This window comes from Globicephala melas, chromosome X (assembly GCF_963455315.2).
Source record: "Globicephala melas chromosome X, mGloMel1.2, whole genome shotgun sequence".
NCBI lineage: Eukaryota > Metazoa > Chordata > Mammalia > Artiodactyla > Delphinidae > Globicephala > Globicephala melas.
The window spans coordinates 98404922-98426555 of NC_083335.1; the positions used below are offsets into that span (position 1 = coordinate 98404922).

General features: G+C 36.6%; 1 protein-coding gene across 1 annotated transcript in view; it reads left to right on the top strand.

Moving 5' to 3' along the window:
• DMD (dystrophin) overlaps positions 1-21634 on the top strand; it is a 2243521-nt gene that overhangs the window by 1087027 nt on the left and 1134860 nt on the right. The window contains exon 44 of the mRNA XM_060293058.2: positions 19350-19497. Coding sequence (XP_060149041.1) covers positions 19350-19497 — 148 coding nt within the window. The remainder of the gene's footprint in view (positions 1-19349; positions 19498-21634) is intronic.

Here is a 21634-nt window from a genome sequence, read left to right on the forward strand (position 1 = left end):
TCCTAATCCTCATAACAGTTTTGTGAAGTGGATATTATCATGCCTATTTCACAAATGAGAATTATAAAACTAGCAAATTAAATCACCTGCTGAAGTTTACAAAGCACTATTAAGCAATAAAGCAGAATATCAAACCCATGTTTACCTGTCTTCAGACTTCTTAAGCTGCACAGCTTCCTTGTTTTATGGCCTGTTTTATTATTATTATTATTTTATTTTTGGCCACGCCACGTGGGCATGCAGGATCTTAGTTCCCTGACCAGGGATTGAACCTGCACCCTGTGCAGTGGAAGCACAGAGTCTTAACCACTGGACCACCAGGGAAGTCCCCTATGGCCTGTTTTATTTATTTTGTTTGGGGCTTTTTTTGTTTTTTTTTTTTAATTTTTATTGGGGGTATAATTGCTTTACAACGGTGTGTTAGTTTCTGCTGTATAGCAAAGTGAATCAGCTATACATATACATATGTCCCCATATCTCTTCCCTCTTGCGTCTTCCTCCCACCCTCCCTATCCCACCCCTCTAGGGGGTCACAAAGCACCGAGCTGATCTCCCTGTGCTATGTGGCTGCTTCCCACTAGCTATCTATTTTATGTTTGGTAGTGTATATATGTCCATGCTATGGCCTGTGTTAAATTGAAACTATTATGTCTTCATACAAAACGTGAGACTATATTCTAAAGATGTATAAATTTAAATTAAATGCTAACATTTTGTAAAGGAGATCCATGAATATATCAGGTCCTCAAAAAGAATTTTATCTTAAACTTTTTAAGAAATATAGATTATTTTATTTAGACTGCTGAATCAGTTTCTGTAGTTAATTTTTCCAAAATATCCTAATGTTAAAGGTAACATTGCAGCTCACTAATAGCAAACTATTTTTATTACTTTGAATATTTTTACAGGGTGCTAGTTGTGCCAAATCAAGACCTTGAAATTGCATAATTTTTAGTTTAATATTAGCATAATCCTACATTGTTTTTTTCACAAGCAGTGCAGGAATAGCATACCCTGAATATTTTTCCAACATGACAGAACTGTCAAATACTGCAGCCTTTACACAGTCATTGGCCTGCTGGGACTTTGGACTATAGCAAAGATGTTTGTAAAAGAGAAAGACAAAGGAGATTTGTAGAACACCACAGACATTAGTAATATCAGAGACACTTTTCTTTTTTTTAACGTCTTTATTGTCGTATAATTGCTTTACAATGGTGTGTTAGTTTCTGCTGTATAACAAAGTGAATCAGCTATACCTATACATATATCACCATATTCCCTCCCTCCTGCGTCTCCCTTCCACCCTCCCTATCCCACCCCTCTAGGTGGTCACAAAGCACGGAGCTGATCTCCCTGTGCTATGCGGCTGCTTCCCACTAGCTATCTATTTTACATTTGGTAGTGCATATATGTCCACGCCACTCTCTCACTTCGTCCCAGCTTACCCTTCCCCCTCCCCGTGTCCTCAAGTCCATTTTTCTACATCTGCGTCTTTATTCCTGTCCTGCTTCTAGCTTCTTCAGAACCATTTCTTTCTTTTTTTTTTTTTTTTTTAGATTCCATATATGTGTGTTAGCATTTGGTATTTGTTTTTCTCTTTCTGACTTACTTCACTCTGTAGGACAGGCTCTAGGTCCATCCACCTCACTATAGATAACTCAATTTTGTTTCGTTTTATGGCTGAGTGATATTCCATTGTATATATGTGCCACATCTTCTTTATCCATTCATCTGTCAATGGACACTTAGGTTGCTTCCATGTCCTGGCTGTTGTACACAGTGCTGCAATGCACATTGCGATACATGACTCTTTTTGAATTATGGTTTTCTCAGGGTATATGCCCCGTAGTGGGATAAAAACAAAAATAAACAAATGGGAACTAAAGAAACTTAAAAGCTTTTGCACAGCAAAGGAAACCATAAACCAGACGAAAAGACAGCCCTCGAATGGGAGAAAATATTTGCAAACTGACAGAGGATTAATCTCCAAAATATACAAGCAGCTCAATATCAAAAAAACAAACAACCCAATCCAAAAATGGGCAGAAGACCTAAATAGACATTTCTCCAAAGAAGATATACAGATTGCCAACAAACACATGAAAGGATGCTCAACATCACTAATCATCAGAGAAATGCAAATCAAAACTACAATGAGGTATCACCTCACACCAGTCAGAATGGCCATCATCAAAAAATCTAGAAACAATAAATGCTGGAGAGGGTATGGAGAAAAGGGAACACTCTTGCACTGTTGGTGGGAATGTAAATTGATACAGCCACTATGGAGAACAATATGGAGGTTCCTTAAAAAACTAAAAATAGAACTACCAGACGACCCAGCAATCCCACTACTGGGCATATACCCTGAGAATTCCTTTTCTTTTTATAATTAGCTAATTAAGCAATCAGATATCAAATGTAGATGATGATATGGACCCCTACCTATTTGGGTACTTCTAAATTTATCTCAGGGATGTTTAGGGTGTCTCTTCCTAAGCCAAAATAATATGCTTAATCAAGGTCCCCCAAACTCCTAATATCCACTTAGGTCAAGTTCTTGATTTTGGTGTACATACATACATATATATATATGTGTGTGTGTGTGTGTGTGTGTGTGTGATATTGTGTGTACTTACAATTCAAAAAGTCCTTACTTAAGATGACTCAAGGTTTTCCATGAGACTATTCTATTTTAACTTCCTTTTCCACAAATCTGCCTAATTGTAGGAAAAAGAAACTACTACAATACCGATTTTAGATCCTATCCAGATATGTGTGCCCAATTAGAGACCAGCAAATTTTTTAAAAAAAACAACACTTTAGAAGTCTAAAGACTTTTAATATTTCTTTAAATATTTTTAGGTGTAAAGTGTTTGTGAGCCTTTACAAATAATGTCGTCAGCATTGATCTAACTTTATCATTATTTTTAAGGTAACACTATTGAGTTCTTTGATGTAAGGTGAATTTTATCAATATTATTTTATTTGGAACATTCCCATTAAAGAGTCATAGTTCGTAAGTAAGTATTCATCCTCATACTTAAATTAGATGTCGGCAAGTTTGTATAAACTATTATTTTTTTAGGATGGTGTTGAGCTAAATTATTTATATTTAAATGTTATTTTCTATTATTAAGATCCACAATTCACTGAAAACATATTTACCTATTTGGAAAATGATTTCTGATATAGGCTAAGATATTTTTAAATTCTAAATTCTGTGTCAATGTTATAAAATGTGCAGATTACTAAAGGTTTTTATTAACAACAATAGCACTAAAATGTTATTGCTGTCTATAGCTTACAGCATACATTCATCCTCATCAAAGTGCTGTGTAATGTAGGCAGTATTATCCTGGCTTTATTTATGAGACACCTGGATTAAAAGAGGTAAAGTGATATACCTAAGCCTTCATGGCTCCTAAATGGAACATATAAGGAGCCCATGGAAATTACTCATGAACTCTTTTATTCATTCATTCATTCATTTAAAAAATGTATTAAACACTTATCCTGTGCCAGGAACTTTGCTTAGTACTAGGAATTCAAAGGTGAATGAGGTGTATTCCTTTCTCTAAAAGGTCATAGTCTGCTGGGAAAGACAGCTCTGTAAATACATAGTTAGAACATGAAGTATTATGTTAATAGAGGTTTTTGCACAGTGAGGGGAGTTTGCCTGAGGAAGTAACTAATTTCAAGGGAGACAGGCCTCACAGAATAAAGTGACATTGCAAAGGTGTGGCATTCTAAGATATAGCAAAAGGCCCAGAGTAAAAGGGGGGGTGGATTGTTGTGGAAGTTTTTGAGATATTCGGTGTTTGAAAGTATAATATATACATTGTGGGCTATGTGAATGTCTGTGAACGTCCATGTTGGAACCAAAGAGGAAGAAGGGATGGCAGTGTAGACATAGGTTAGAGAGTGGTCAGAAACTGACTATAGGGAGAAATTAGTTAGGATATTGCGAGGAAAAAAGTTATTAGGGGATTTCAAGAAAGGCTATGGAAGTGGGGCTGGAGGGAAGAAGCCAAATTGAAGACTCATTTCTGGTTTAGAATTGATGAGATAGATATAGAGGCAAGCATGTTGAGAAAGAAAGGGAGGAGTAAAGAATGACCTCAAGATTTCGAGCTTGGAAATCCTTAACTAAAATTATAAGACTTAGAGGAGAAAATAAGGAATTGTAAACATGTCATGTTTGAGGTTCACATAGAATGTTCTGGTGAGGATAGTACAAAAAACAGCTAGATATAGAGCTCAGGTGAGGGCTAGAACCTGGGGCTATGTGGTAATCATTTTATAGATGATGGGTAGGTAAAGTACAGCCCGTGGGCCCAATCTGGCCCAACACCTGTTTTTGTAAATAGAGTTTTATTGGGATCTAGCCAAACCCATTTGCTTTTATTCAGTCAGTGGCTGATGTTGAGCTACAATGGCAAAGCTGAGTAGCTGTTACAAAGATTGCATGGCCAAAAAGGCCTAAAATATTTTTTTCAAGCACTTTATAGATACAGTTTGCTAACCCCTGCTGTAGATGTTACTTGAACCTTTAAGAGTGAATGAGATTGTATAGGGAAATGTCCAGAAAGGAAATCCAAACCCAAAAGCTTCACCTGTAATAACTAGGTGAACTAGGTTTTTTTGTTTTGTTTTGTTTTTTGAGGGAAAATATCCCTGTCTTCTTTAAATATGGCAAAAGAGACCCCTGTAATTGGAAAGGGGTCACATTAAGTGTTGATGTCTGTAAGTCTGTAATACAGTTCAAATAAGGTCTGTCTTTTCTGTTTGTTCATGTGGCAATAAATGGAAATTTATGAGATACAGGGGAAACAAAATGTGTAGAATTTAGCAGTGCAGAGAGGGAATAGAGGCCTGAGAATGAGTTCCTAAACTCCAGTATTATAACCACTGTGAGAAACAAAATCAAAGAACCACTCCAAACTGGTGAAGCCTGAGAATCAGACTCACAACCTAGAGAAGAATAAAGATGAAATAAGCTGGGTGTTACAAAATAAAATGTCAATCCAGAGCTGTAAAAAGGCTAGCAATGGATATATTGAAAACAATAAAACTGAATGAGAAAGCTCACTTTAAAACACTGTATTTGTTTATTTGCCCAGCTCTATAAATATTTCAAATTATAAAAGTCTTAGTTACAATGAGAGAATAACTAGCAGAGTTGGGGGGTGTCTGAAGTGGGACAGAGGCCTATTTTTCACAGCACACACTTTTATTTTTCCACTGTACAGCATTATTTTGTTCTGTTTGTATGCCTTGCCTTAAAAATTAAAACAGAATGTCTTGCTGCGAAAAAAATATATATACATTCTATTTCACACTATACACAAAAATATAATACTGGAGGATTATAGATATGAATGGGAAAAAGCAAACTAATAAAACTTTTATAACAAAGTAAAGGCGTATTTGTAAATGAATATTGGGTAATGGAAGATTTCTTAAAGAGATGTATAAAGCACTAATCATAAAATAATAAACTGGACTATATTGTATGTTAATAACTTCTGTACATCAAAAGATGACATTGAGAGAGTGAAAATGAAAGTCACAGAGTGGGATAAAATATTTGGAACACACATATAAATAATATAACGTGTATATCCATAATCATGAAGAATTCCTGTAAATCTTTAAGAGCAGACTATCTGGTAGAAAATTGGGAGAAGTTCTTGAAATGTGAAAAGGGGCACAAAGAGGGCTTCTGGGCTGCTGACAATGTTTTCTATTTGATCTGGATGGTATTCATAGAATTATCACTTTGTAGTAAATAACAACTGTGTTTTATGTTTCACAATAACACCAAGACTTTTGTCATCTTCACAAAATAAGAAATACAAATGGCCAATAAACATGGAAAGATTTTGTCAGCCCCATTAGTAGTCAGGAACTTGCAGATTAAAACTAAAATAACATATCACTATATACCACCCAGAATAGTTGAAATTTAAAAGTCTGATAGTACCACATGATGGTGAGAATATGGAACAACTGGAATTCTCATACACTGCTACATGGACTATAAATTGTAAATTTATAAATTGTAAAAAGATTGTAAAAAAATTGTAAAAAATTATAAATTGTAAAAAGAGTATAAACTTTCATTCAGTACTACAACTAAGGGTAAAAATGATTTGGCATTAATTGGTAATATTAGAGATGTGCATGCATGACTGATGGTCCATCAGTTTCACTCCTAGGTATATACTCTACAGAAATACTTGCGTACACATTCCAGGAGACAGGTACAGGAATGCCTATAGCAGCATCATAGTAGCCCCAAACTAGAAACAACCTAGATATTTATTAACAGTTTAAAAAGAAAATCACACTATGGAATATTATACAGCAATGTATAAGCAAAAATATGGATTAATCTTTTTTTTTTTACATATTCATTGGCGTATAATTGCTTTACAATGGTGTGTTAGTTTCTGCTTTATAACAAAGTGAATCAGTTAAACATATACATATGTTCCCATATCTCTTCCCTCTTACGTCTCCCTCCTTCCCACCCTCCCTATCCCACCCCTCCAGGCGGTCACAGAGCACCGAGCTGATCTCCCTGTGCTATGCGGCTGCTTCCCACTAGCTATCTACCTTACGTTTGGTAGTGTATATATGTCCATGCCTCTCTCGCGCTCTGTCACAGCTTACCCTTCCCCCTCCCCATATCCTTAAGTCCATTCTCTAGTAGGTCTGTGTCTTTATTCCTGTCTTACCCCTAGGTTCTTCATGACATTTTTTTCTCTTAAATTCCATATATATGTGTTAGCATATGGTATTTGTCTTTCTCTTTCTGACTTACTTCACTCTGTATGACAGACTCTAGGTCTATCCACCTCATTACAAATAGCTCAATTTCGTTTCTTTTTATTGCTGAATAATATTCCATTCTGTATATGTGCCACATCTTCTTTATCCAGTCATCCGATGATGGTTGTTTCCATCTCTGGGCTATTGTAAATAGAGCTGCAATGAACATTTTGGTACATGACTCTTTTTGAATTATGGTTTTCTCAGGGTATATGCCCAGTAGTGGGATTGCTGGGTCATATGGTAGTTCTATTTGTAGTTTTTTAAGGAACCTCCATACTGTTCTCCACAGTGGCTGTATCAATTTACATTCCCACCAGCAGTGTAAGAGTGTTCCCTTTTCTCCACACCCTCTCCAGCATTTATTGTTTCTAGATTTTTTGATGATGGCCATTCTGACTGGTGTGAGGTGATACCTCATTGTAGTTTGGATTTGCATTTCTCTAATGATCAGTGAAGTTGAGAATTCTTTCATGTCTTTGTTGGCAGTCTGTATATCTTCTTTGGAGAAATTTCTATTTAGGTCTTCTGCCCATTTTTGGATTGGGTTGTTTGTTTTTGTTTTGATATTGAGCCGCATGAACTGCTTGTATATTTTGGAGATTAATCCTTTGTCAGGTGCTTCATTTGCAAATATTTTCTCCCATTCTGAGGGCTGTCTTTTGGTCTTTTTTATGGTTTCCTTTCCTGTGCAAAAGCTTTGAAGTTTCATTAGGTCCCATTTGTTTATTTTTGTTTTTATTTCCATTTCTCTGGGAGGTGGGTCAGAAAGGAGCTTGCTGTGATTTATGTCACAGACTGTTGTGCCTATGTTTTCCTCTAAGAGTTTGATAGTTTCTGGCCTTACATTTAGGTCTTTAATCCATTTTGAGCTTATTTTTGTGTATGGTGTTAGGGAGTGATCTAATCTCATACTTTTATATGTACCTGTCCAGTTTTCCCAGCACCACTTATTGAAGAGGCTGTCCTTTCTCCACTGTACATTCCTGCCTCCTTTATCAAAGATAAGGTGACCATATGTGCGTGGGTTTATCTCTGGGCTTTCTATGCTGTTCCATTGATCTATATTTCTGTTTTTGTGACAGTACCATACTGTCTTGATTACTGTAGATTTGTAGTATAGTCTGAAGTCAGGGAGCCTGATTCCTCCAGCTCCATTTTTCGTTCTCAAGATTGCTTTAGCTATTCGGGGTATTTTGTGTTTCCATACAAATTGTGAAATTTTTTGTTCTAGTTCTCTGAAAAATGCCAGTGGTAGTTTGATAGGGATTGCATTGAATCTGTAGATTGCTTTGGGTAGTAGAATCATTTTCACAGTGTTGATTCTTCCAATCCAAGAACGTGGTATATCTCTCCATCTGTTTGTATCATCTTTAATTTCTTTCATCAGTGTCTTATAATTTTCTGCATACAGGTCTTTTCTCTCCTTAGGTAGGTTTATTCCTAGATATTTTATTATTTTTGTTGCAGTGGTAAATGGGAGTGTTTTCTTGATTTCACTTTCAGATTTTTCATCATTAGTGTATAGGAATGCCAGAGATTTCTGTGCATTAATTTTGTATCCTGCTACTTTACCAAATTCATTGATTAGCTCTAGTAGTTTTCTGGTAGCATCTTTAGGATTCTCTGTGTATAGTATCATGTCATCTGCAAACAGTGACAGCTTTTCTTCTTCTTTTCCGATTTGGATTCCTTTTCTTTTCTTTTCTTCTCTGATTGCTGTGGCTAAAACTTCCAAAACTATGTTGACTAAGAGTGGTGAGAGTGGGCATCCTTGTCTTGTTCCTGATCTTAGTGTAAATGCTTTCAGTTTTTCACCATTGAGGACGGTGTTGGCTGTGGGTTTGTCATATATGGCCTTTATTATGTTGGGGAAAGTTCCCTCTATGCGTACTTTCTGGAGGGTTTTTATCATAAATGGGTGTTGAATTTTGTCGAAAGCTTTCTCTGCATCTATTGAGATGATCATATGGTTTTTCTCCTTCACTTTGTTAATATGGTTTATCACATTGATTGATTTGTGTATATTGAAGAATCCTTGCATTCCTGGAATAAACCCCACTTGATCATGGTGTATGATCCGTTAAATGTGCTGTTGGGTTGTTTGCTAGTATTTTGTTGAGGATTTTTGCATCTATGTTCATCAGTGATATTGGCCTGTAGTTTTCTTTCTTTGTGACATCCTTGTCTGGTTTTGGTATCAAGGTGATGGTGGCTTCGTAGAATGAGTTTGGGAGTGTTCCTCCCTCTGCTATATTTTGGTAGAGTTTGAGAAAGATAGGTGTTAGCTCTTCACTAAATGTTTGATAGAATTTGCCTGTGAAGCCATCTGGTCCTGGGCTTTTGTTTGTTGGAAGATTTTTAATCACAGTTTCCATTTCAGTGCTTGTGATTGGTCTGCTCATATTTTCTATTTCTTCCTGATTCAGTCTTGGCAGGTTATGCATTTCTAAGAATTTGTCCATTTCTTCCAGGTTGTCCATTTTATTGGCATAGAGTTGCTTGTAGTAATCTCTCATGATCTTTTGTATTTCTGCAGTGTCAGTTGTTACTTCTCCTTTTTCATTTCTAATTCTATTGATTTGAGTCTTCTCCTTTTTTTTCTTGATGAGTCTGGCTAATGGTTTATCAATTTTGTTTATCTCCTCAAAGAACCAGCTTTTAGTTTTATTGATCTTTGCTATTGTTTCCTTCATTTCTTTTTCATTTATTTCTGATCTGATTTTTATGATTTCTTTCCTTCTGCTAACTTTAGGGTTTTTTGGTTCTTCTTTCTCTTATTGCTTTAGGTGCCAGGTTAGGTTGTTTATTCGAGATGTTTCCTGTTTCTTAAGGTAGGACTGCATTACTATAAACTTCCCTCTTAGAACTGCTTTTGCTGCATCCCATAGATTTTGAGTCGTCGTGTCTCCATTGTCATTTGTTTCTAGACATTTTTTAATTTCCTCTTTGATTTCTTCCGTGATCATTTCGTTATTAAGTAGTGTATTGTTTAGCCTCCATGTGTTTGTATTTTCTACAGATCTTTTCCTGTAATTGATACTCTCATTAAGTTGTGGTCAGAAAAGATACTTGAAACAATTTCAATTTTCTTAAATTTACCAAGGCTTGACCTGTGACCCAAGATATGATCTATCCTGGAGAATGTTCCATGAGCACTTGAGAAAAATGTGTATTCTGTTGTTTTTGGATGGAATGTCCTATAAATATCAAGTCCATCTTGTTTAATGTATCATTTAAAGCTTGTGTTTCCTTATTTATTTTCATTTTGGATGATCTGTCCATTGGTGAAAGTGGGGTTTTAAAGTACCCTACTATGAATGTGTTACTGTCGATTTCCCCTTTTATGGCTGTTAGTATTTACCTTATGTATTGAGGTGCTCCTATGTTGGGTGCATAAATATTTACAATTGTTATATCTTCTTCTTGGATCGATCCCTTGATCATTATGCACTGTCCTTCTTTCTCTCTTATAATAGTATTTATTTTAAAGTCTATATTGTCTGATATGAGAATTGGTACTCCAGCTTTCTTTTGGATTCCATTTGCATGAAATATCTTTTTCTATCCCCTTACTTTCAGTCCGTATGTGTCTCTATGTCTGAAGTGGGTCTCTTGTAGACAGCAAATATATGAGTCTTGTTTTTGTATCCATTCAGCCAATCTGTGTCTTTTGGTGGGAGCATTTAGTCCATTTACATTTAAGGTAATTATCGATATGTATGTTCCTATATCCATTTTCTTAATTGTTTTGGGTTCGTTATTGTAGGTCTTTTCCTTCTCTTGTTTTTCTTGCCTAGAGAAATTCCTTTAGCAGTTGTTGTAAAGCTAGTTTGGTGGTGCTGAACTCTCTCAGCTTTTGCTTGTCTGTAAAGATTTTGATTTCTCCATCAAATCTGAATGAGATCCTTGTTGGGTAGAGTAATCTTGGTTGCAGGTTATTCTCCTTCGTCACTTTAAATATGTCCTGCCATGCCTTTCTGGCTTGCAGAGTTTCTGCTGAAAGATCAGCTGTTAACCTTATGGGAATTCCCTTGTGTGTTATTTGTTGTTTTTCCCTTGCTGTTTTTAATATGTTTTCTTTGTATTTAATTTTTGACAGTTTGATTAATATGTGTCTTGGCATGTTTCTCCTTGGATTTATCCTGTATGGGACTGTCTGTGCTTCCTGGACTTGATTAAGTATTTCCTTTCCCATATTAGGGAAGTTTTCAACTATAATCTCTTCAAATATTTTCTCAGTCCCTTTCTTTTTCTCTTCTTCTTCTGGAACCCCTATAATTCGAATGTTGGTGCGTTTAATGTTGTCCCAGAGGTCTCTGAGACTGTCCTCAGTTCTTTTCATTCTTTTTTCTTTATTCTGCTCTGCAGTAGTTATTTCCACTATTTTATCTTCCAGGTCACTTATCCGTTCTTCTGCCTCAGTTATTCTGCTATTGATCCCATCTAGAGTATTTTTAATTTCATTTATTGTGTTGTTCATCGTTGTTTGTTTCATCTTTACTTCTTCCAGGTCCTTGTTAAACGTTTCTTGTATATTCTCCATTCTATTTCCAAGATTTTGGATCATCTTTACTATCATTATTCTGAATTCTTTTTCAGGTAGACTGCCCATTTCCTCTTCATTTGTTAGGTCTGGTGGGTTTTTATCTTGCTCCTTCATCTGCTGTGTGTTTTTCTGTCTTCTCATTTTGCTTATCTAACTGTGTTTGGGGTCTCCTTTTTGAAGGCTGCAGGTTCGTAGTTCCCATTGTTTTTGGTGTCTGTCCCCAGTGGCTAAGGCTGGTTCAGTGGGTTGTGTAGGCTTCCTGGTGGAGGGGACAAGTGCCTGTGTTTTGGTGGATGAGGCTGGATTTTGTCTTTCTGGTGGGCAGGTCCATGTCTTGTGGTGTGTTTTGGGGTGTCTGTGGCCTTATTATGATGTTAGGCAGCCTCTCTGCTGATGGGTGGGTTGTGTTCCTGTCTTACTAGTTGTTTGGCATAGGATGTCCAGCACTGTAGCTTGCTGGTCGTTGAGTGAAGCTGGGTGCTGGTGTTGTGATGGAGATCTCTGGGAGATTTTCGCCCTTTGATATTATGTGGAGCTGGGAGGTCTCTTGTGGACCAGTGTCCTGAAGTTGGCTCTCCCACCTCAGAGGCACAGCACTGACTCCTGACTGCAGCACCAAGAGCCTTTCATCCACAGGGCTCAGAAGAAAAGGGAGAAAAAGTAGAAAGAAAGAATTAGTAGGAGTAGAAAGAAAGAAAGAAAGGAGGGAGGGAGGGAGTGAGGAAGGAAGGAAGGGAGGAGGGAAGGAAGGAAAAAAAGAAATAAAGAAGATAAAGTAAAATAAAGTAAGATTAAATATAATAAAGTTATTAAAATAAAAAAAATAATTATTAAGAAAAAAAACGGACGGATAGAACCGTAGGACAAATGGTGGAAGCAAAGCTATATAGACATAATCTCACACAGAAGCATACACATACACACTCACAAAAAGAGGAAAAGGGGAAAAAATCATAATTCTTGCTCTCAAAGTCCACCTCCTCAATTTGGGATGATTTGTTGTCTAAAGGAGGGAAGGAAGGAAAGAAAGAAAGAAAGAAGATAAAGTAAAATAAAATAAAGTTATTAAAATAAAAAATAATTATTAAGAAAAATTTTTTTTAAAAAAAATAAAGGAAGGATAGAACCCTAGGACAAATGGTGGAAGCAAAGCTATATAGACATAATCTCACACAGAAGCGTACACATACACACTCACAAAAAGAGGAAAAGGGGAAAAAAATCATAAATCTTGCTGTCAAATTCCTCCTCCTCAATTTGGGATGATTCGTTGTCTATTCATGTATTCCACAGATGCAGGGTACATCAAGTTGATTGTGGAGCTTTAATCCGCTGCTTCTGAGGCTGCTGGGAGAGATTTCCCTTTATCTTCTTTGTTCTCACAGCTCCCAGGGGCTCAGCTTTGGATTTGGCCCCGCCTCTGTGTGTAGGTCCCTGGAGGGCGTCTGTTCTTCGCTCAGACAGGACGGGGTTAAAGGAGCAGATGATTCGGGGGCTCTGGCTCACTCAGGCCGGGGGAAGGGAGGGGCACGGCGTGAGGGGCGAGCCTGCGGCGGCAGAGGCCGGCGTGACGTTGCACCAGCCTGAGGCGCGCCGTGCGCGTTCTCCCAGGGTAGTTGTCCCTGGAGCCCGGGACTCTGGCAGTGGCGGACTGCAGAGGCTCCCCGGAAGCGGGGTGTGGATTGTAACCTGTGCTTACACACCGGCTTCTTGGTGGCAGCAGCAGCAGCCTTAGCGTCTCATGCCCGTCTCTGGGGTCTGCGCTTTTAGCCGCGGCTCGCCCCCCTCTCTGGAGCTCCTTTAAGCAGCGCTCTTAATCCCGTTTCCTCACGCACCAGGAAACCAAGAGGGAAGAAAAAGTCTCTTGCCTCTTCGGAAGGTCCAGACTTTTACCCGGACTCCCTCCCGGCTAGCCGTGGCGCACTAACCCCCTGCAGGCTGTGTTAACGCTGCCAACCCCAGCCCTCTCCTGGCGCTCTGAAGGAAGCCGGAGCCTCAACTCCCAGCCCCGCCCACCCCGGGGGGTGAGCAGACAAGCTTCTCGGGCTGGTGAGTGCCGGTCGGCCCTGATCCTCTGTGCGGGAATCTCTCAGCTTTGCCCTCCGCACCCCTGTTGCTGTGCTCTCCTCCGCGGCTCCAAAGCTTTCCCCCTGCGCCACCCGCAGTCTCCGCCTGCGAAGGGGCTTCCTAGTGTGTGGAAAGCTTTCCTCCTTCACAGCTCCCTCCCACTGGTGCGGGTCCCGTCCCTATCGTTTTGTCTCTGTTTATTCTTTTGCCCTACCCAGGTACGTGGGGGTGTTTCTTGCCTTTTGGGAGGTCTGAGGTCTTCTGCCAGCGTTCAGTAGGTGTTCTGTAGGAGTTGTTCCACGTGTAGATGTATTTCTGGTGTATCTGTGGGGAGGAAGATGATCTCCGCGTCTTACTCTTCCGCCATCTTCCCCTGGATTAATCTTAAATGTATAGTATTGAGCAAATGAACCATCTTACCAAAAAATACATATTATATGGTTCCATATATAAGAAGTTCAAAAACATACAACAGCCAAACTCTACTATTAGAAATGCGTATTTAAATTACAAACTTCTAAGGAAATGATTACCACGAAAGGATGGAGATTATATTGTGGGAGAAAGAGGGGATAATGATTGGGAGGGGGTTCAAGAGGGATTTCTGACTGCTGGAGATTTTTAAAAAATTTTTTGTCTTGGGTTATGGTAACATGGTATTGTATAGATTCTTCTGTTTATCAGTTATATTTCACAATAAGAGGTGTTTAAAAAACAAATATATATATAGGGTGGTTAGAGCCAGGCATGGTCAACCATGGATTCTATGCTGGAGTAGTGATTCAGCTTCTGTAAACAAGCTAATTCCATCATGTATTTAATTAATTTCAATCCTGAAAATGAACTTGTTTCTTATACATCTGATTTCCCACCAGAGAGACAATGACATGGCTTGGATTCTATACTGGTGGTTTGAGTTGCATTTGAAAACCTAAGCAAATATAGACAGAATAATAATAACAAAAACTACTACTCATATTTGTTGAACCCTACCAATTACTGTTCTAAGAAATTTAAATACATTCATATATGTAACCCTCAAAATTAGCCTTAGGAGGGAGGTACTACTTTTATAATAACTTTCCAGAGAGGTCACTTACTTGCCCAAGGCCACAAAGTAGATGGTGGAGCCATGATTCCACCCTAGGCAGTCTGACCACTGTGCTCTACCTGTGTGAGGAGGCAAGGTCATGGGTTCGGGTATAAGCCTGTGTCCAGTGAGTGGTTGCAGTGAGACAGCCAACTGGAATGGAGTCTAATTATACATGCATGGATCTAGGCTCAGTATATAAATTAGGCATGAGAGAACTGACTTTTGTCTAGAAATGTTAGGAGTAAGATTTAAAAGGGGTATGAGAGGGGTGAGGAAAGTTGAAGCCATGGAAGAGTTCCCCAGAGTGAGCCACGTTCTGTAGGAAATATTTCAGTACTGCTAGTATACTTAGGTTTTATTAAATAATTTGATTACTGGGGAAACAGGGATCGGGGAGTGCGGGTGTGGGTAGGTGAGTTAGGTACTATGATTTGAGGCAAATGACTAATTTAAGTTTTATTTATCAGCTGCTATAGTTTGGACCATGAGACTTTCGCCAAGAGCCCTCCCACTCACCTAATCAAAGATGAAATAGGTAGAAGGAAATACTCAGCAGCCCAGTGCTGAGTTTGCAGACCTTAAGTATAAAGCCACAATGGATATGTCAGAAGGCTACTAGGGTGTTATTTATTTAAATATATTTCATGGAATTGAGCATCTCCTTAATGGCCTGAAAGTGTTAAAGTATGTCCCAAAGTACCTAAATTATTCCCTAAATGTAATTTATGCTCGAGAATAATCTGACTAACTTGATTTAGAACAGCAGGAAATAAGTTATGCTGCACATAAATGAAGCAGCAGTGTAATTTTAAATACTGCTTGCATAGTGAATGAGGATTTTAATATTTGCAAAATTTTAAAATCACTTGATTTATTATCCATATGTTTATACTGACATTTTTTTGTTTTTTTATTTATTTGGGTCTATATTTCCTCTTACTGCCAGGAAAAAAAGCAGCAACTTTTTTTTTCCCCTTGTAATAATACAGAGGGTAAAACTAATATTTCTTTCCCTGAATGCTATTTTTAACATCTCTATGTGTTTCTGGTTGTTGCTGCCTTTTTCCTCAGTCATGGACCATCCAGTTAATGGAATGAGAGGAATTTAGGGAGCATAGTGAGTGATTAGAGACTAAATTTATAAATGTAACATTGCAAAACTAGCAAAATTTATATCTATTCATTTGGAATGTTACTTGGTGGGAAAGAGTTTAAGTTTATAAGTAGTCATGATAAAAAATGAAACTTTACATAGTAAATTCAAGAATAGATTTAGATTTGGCTGTTAACAATGTATATTAAAATGCTGGAAAGTATATTTAAGATTTTTATGTGATGCTTAAAATGGAATTTAAAATATTATTACTCACATTAAATGTCATCACATGTAAAGTTCATGCTTTTATTTAATATTTTGTTTGAATAGAGTTACTTATTTTAACACTAATTTTAATAATAAAATTAAATCAGCTTTACAGTTTTCGAAGTTTTAGCAGTTGCAGACTCTAGTGAATATTCTATATTTAGATGTTTATAAAGTGACAGTATAAGTAGTTCAGATCAAGTCTTTAAGTATGAAAAGGTTCAGATTGCAGGAGCTGGGGAAAAGGGAGCAAAGGGAAGGAGGACATTTCAGGAATATTGGACTAATGTACAAAGTCACGAAATCCTGAGACAGTAGCAGGGCATGGGGGGACTGCAGAGAGTCCTTTCTGGCTGGTAACTCCATCCTGTCTCATTTTTGTGGGCCTGGAACACAGATGTAAGTAGAGAAGCCTGAGCTCTCAGACTGTTTCCCTTCTCTTCCTATCTCCAACTTGGTCTTGAAGAACTAAGGGGTACCATGATCAGTTGTATGGGCTCTGATGGTTTTCTTCTCCTGGAGAATTTAGAGGATAGATAAACTGTGAAGAAGAAGAGGGATTGGATGGGAGGAAGCTTTGTGGAATCTGGTGGAAGATGGTAATTGCCAGCACAGTGAGTGGTGGAGGGACACATCTGCAGCAGACTGGAATGAAGAGTATTTATAGCACAGATGTTGGAGAAACAGTCACCTCCCAGTAGCTAAAAGGGTTGGCAAGAGGTAAATCTGGTGATTGGGTTGGGAAAAAAGAAAAGTAAGAAGGGTACTGAAGACTGCTACAAAGGTGGGATGGTAAATTATGACCAAATGACAACTCCTCTGTGGTCTGGTTAGCCTCTGCCTGTTTCCCAAACTATGGTGTCAGGAGGATAGTTGGAGATGTTAGTTGTTTGTGTGTGAGACTGCCTTTTAAAAAGTATTATGCTTAGTGAAATAAGTCAGACAGAGAAAGATGTTATCTATGTTATCACTCTGTTATCTCTTATATGTGGAATCTAAAAAAAAATAAAAGAATGTATATAATGAAACAGAAAGAGAATCACAGATTCAGAGAATAAACTAGTGGTTACCAGTGGGGAAAGGAAAAGGGAGGGGCAAAATAAGAGTATGGGATTAAGTGACACTACTATGTATAAAATAAATAAGCAACAAGGATATATTGTACAGTACAGGGAATATGGCCATTATTTAAAATACAGCCGTAACTTTGAATGGAGTATAGTCTACAAAAATATTCAATCACTGGGTTGTACACCTGAAACTAATATAATATTGTAAATCAACTATAGTTCAATTTAAAATAAATAAAGTTTAATAACTATTTTTCTGAATATTCAAAGTATGAAATGCACGTTGCAGAAAAACTTGACAACATAAAAATACATATAATGAAAACTAAAATCAACTACAGTCTCACTAAGATGGAACAATGCCAACTATGATTCATTGTGTTTTAGATTCTCATTTAACAACTCTTTGACTCCAGTGATTCAAGTGCCTGTAAGACATATAAAATGTACAATTCTTTTTTTAAAGGGAATAAATTCTTATGATGTATTCTTAAGTCATGTTTTGTGTATTAGCACTGAAAACATATGAAAACAAAATTATTATTAAATATGCAAACTTTTCCAAGATAATTTTGTGGCTCATGGATATATCATATTTGATCAACTCTAGAATGCCATTATTTATTAAAGGTAGAATTCTTTGTTATAAGCTAGCTATAGAGACTGCCTCTTTTGGCTATCATTGGCTGCCTTTTTTATGCTACCAAAATACTGTCTGTTTTAGATATTTTAAGGTGAAAATACAGTTAATCATTAAATGCAATATCTGATAGAATGCAATGTACATGTAGATATATAATTAAATATTGGAAGAAAATAAAGAAGAAAAATAGGAAAAAGAGGCCTACAACGATCATGTTGAATTGTTTAACTTGGTGAAAATTCATCTTGAAAACAGGAAATCCCAGCAAATTTAATGTAAGGTGGTAAAAGACACCACTGAAACCAGAGAGATCTGAGTTAGAATTCCCTCTCTTCCATTTAATATCTATTTATCTTTTGGTAACTTACTCAGCATCTCAGTTTTCTCCAGTGGGAAATGGAAGTAATAATTGTTATGTTGCAGGGTGTTTTGTAGGAGTCAGTGGAATGGGATACGTGAAAGCACAGAGCCCAGGGCCTGGTTCATGGTAAATGTTTAATAAATGTGAATTCCATTCCTTTCCCAGTAAAACAGTAGGGAATTGTGGCATTATTTGGGTTCTAAAATTATTTAAAGTTCCTAAATGGAGGTAGAGATCTGAGAAGATCCTCAAGATATTCAAATCTATAATGCATTGCATCTTAAGAGTAGAACTCAGAGAAGTTTGACAGACTACTGTATTGTGAGGCAGCTCTACAGCCAGGAATCTTCAGGATGGCTTTTTTTTCATGCTGGCAAATGCCTGTTTGGATGGGCATTGGGAGACCCAGTAGATCATGAACCCCATAAAACTTTAAAACTTAACAGTATACAGTATTTTTCACCTTTACCGTACATTAGAATCATCTGGGTGCTTTTAAAAATACCAGTGTAAGGATCCCACCTCCAAAGATACTGATTTAATTGGTCTAGATTGGGGACCCAAAATCAGTGTTTTACTGCTGTTTTTTTTTAAATGCCACAAGTGATTGTTATGTGCAACTGTCTTAGGGTAAACATAAAGCCTTGACTCATATAATGTCTGCCTCAGTCTCTTCTGCAACCAGAACGTGACCAAATGCTTCCTTCTTAATATTCTTTTCATATGAGATGTTAACATATTACCTTGCACTAAATTCCTTCAGCATTTCAATTTAAAATGTTAGTGGATACAATGAAACTGGAAGGATAAAGGAAGACAACACTCATCATCTGTTTTATACTACTATATCAGTTAGTTTGTAGATTTTTTACATGTAAACCTATGTATAAGTTACATCTATCATCCTGAATGCTTGAGGATCTTAATGAATAGACGCTTTTAGGTCAAGATATGAGTGAAATTGATAGAGTTTAATGAGATAATTTTATTTTGATCCAAAAAATATTTTGACTTTTAGTATCTAGCTTCAAAATACTTAATTTATTAGATGTTAATGTATTTTTTTAATTCCTGAAATTTTATTAAAAATTAAATATTCTCATAGGGAAGAAAACACTAATACTCCATGATAGTTGTTTCCATCTTTGTTTCAATCACAAAATGTATTCATCAATTTTAAAGGGAAAATTACAACCTTTTATTTTAATTCATCCTGTATTCTATACTAATTGTTTATGTTAATTGAATTTGAAATATACAAATGTGAGAAGCTATCAAAATAATATCCTTGTTAATGTAATAAAATATATGCTAGGTCCATATAATCCATTTATTTTTCTTGATCCATATTTTAAAATTCTAGGCAATTTGACAGATCTGTTGAAAAATGGCGGCGATTTCATTATGATATGAAGATATTTAATCAATGGCTAACAGAAGCTGAACACTTTCTCAAAAAGACACAAGTTCCTGAGAGTTGGAAACATGCCAAATACAAATGGTATCTTAAGGTAAGTTTTTGAGATCTCTTTTTTTCAAATTGTTTTTATCTTCACCACAACGTCACGACTACTTAACTTCTTTAAGTTCAGGTTGTGAAGGATGATGGAAATTTATAATTTTTGACTTTTGTTGTCAGCACTGCACCTACTAGAACTTGTCGTGATGATCATTTTGGAAGACTATGCAGTGGACGTTTTGTGTCAGGATAGGAGTCTAGACGTAACTGGTTTACCTGATGAACTGCAAAGTGTAATTGAATCTTTGATACAGGGAAGCATCTTACAGCAGGGTGTCCTGTGGCTTTGGGGCAGTGTGTGTTTTTGCCTTATGTTGGATTTTGTCCAGGAGGAGAACTTGTGGTATACTTAGCAATCATGTAGTTGCTAGAAATATCCATCATGATGAAATTACAGTTCTGTTTCCCTAAAGACAATTTGTGGTGATGTAGCAATATTTCTATATATTCTATTGACAAAATGCCTTCTGAGATAGTCCAGAGGCCAAAACAATGCAGAGTTTATTGGCAGTACTTATTGACTGTTTTATGGTTTTTGTTAATGGAAATGCAACATATGGATTATAACCAGCGTACAGTTTAATTTCAACTTGCTGTATCTTTTGATTATGCAGATAAAGTGGATTGTAGAGGTTATAATTTATGTTATAAAGTATATGGCTTAGGTATAAGAAATATTGTGTTTATTACACCAAATCTTAAGTATTTTTGCAACATTTTTTAGTTAAAGTTGTTCAGGTAGCAATTTTCAGTCAAGTAGATTTGAACTATGGCCAGTTTTTGAATGCCAGAAAACACTGATTAAGACAGATGAAAGCAAAGAAAAGGGTAATGTATTAAATAGTCCAGACATTTCAAAATGCTGGATTCACAAAAGCAATATCATTTTCAACCTTACAGTTCTCCATTCTCAAATATTTTTTGCATAGCAAGTAGGCCTATTGATATTAAGAAAGTTAGCATTTAAACACCTATGTGTGTGTAAGCTGTGTAAACATAGAAAATGAATAATTTTGAAATCTTGTGTAATTATGTGTATATCAAATTTTTATACACATCAGCATCGGCATTGCAGGTACAGGAAATTGGTGGATTTCCAATCTGCCATCATACAGAAAGTACATTTTGTAACAGCACTGAAGTGAATTTTGAGCTAATGCAGCATCACTAGGTTTCTGACTTAAAGGCAGAATTATAAGAGATATAAGGTGTTCTTGGGGAGATTTATAAACCTCTTGCCATTTTCAAAGATATCCATCACAAGGTAGTTACATATGTTAATCTGTTTTTGTTGTAAAAATAATATATACTCATTATGAAAAAATAAAGCAATGTAGAAGTATATTGTAGGTATATATATGTATATACCTTCTACTCCACAGAGGGTTGTTGTCTTGATATGGATATTGGTATATATTTCAGGTTGGCATCTCACTCAGAAATGGATGCAGAAGGTTTATTAGGAGTGCTTTTGGGAATTGAGCAATTGGTTTATGATGTTCCTTGGTATAGTTTTCTTTGTGTTTCTTCTTCTTGAGGTCTGTTAAGCTTCTTGGATCTGTGTGTCCTTAGTTTTCATCAAATTCGGAAATTTTAAAGGTGTTATTTAAAAATAATATTTTTCTGCCCCGTTCCCCTTTTCAGGGACTCTGATAATATATATTAGGCCACTCACTGATGTTTTGTTCTTTTTATTTTCAGTCTTTTTTTCACTGTAATTCATCTTACATAATTTCTATTGTCAAATGGACTAATCTGATCTTTTACCATATCTAATCTGTGGTTAATCTCATCTAGTGTATAATTTTAACCTCAGACGTTGTTTTGTGTGATTCAGTACATTGCTAAAGTGTGACTAGAGAGTTTTAACATCTTTCATGTCTCTACTCAACATGTCAATCTTTACCTTCTTGAAAATATGGAATGCAGTTATAATAACAGTTACAATGTACTTGTCTACCAGTTCTATCATCTGTGTCTATTTTGGGTCAATTTCAATTATTTTTTTTCTCCTTGTTATGGGTGTTATTCTCCTGCTTCTTTGGATGACTGGTAATTTTTGATTGGGTGCCAGATGTGAATTTTAACTTGTTGAGTGCTTGATATATTTGTGCAGATAAATATTAATG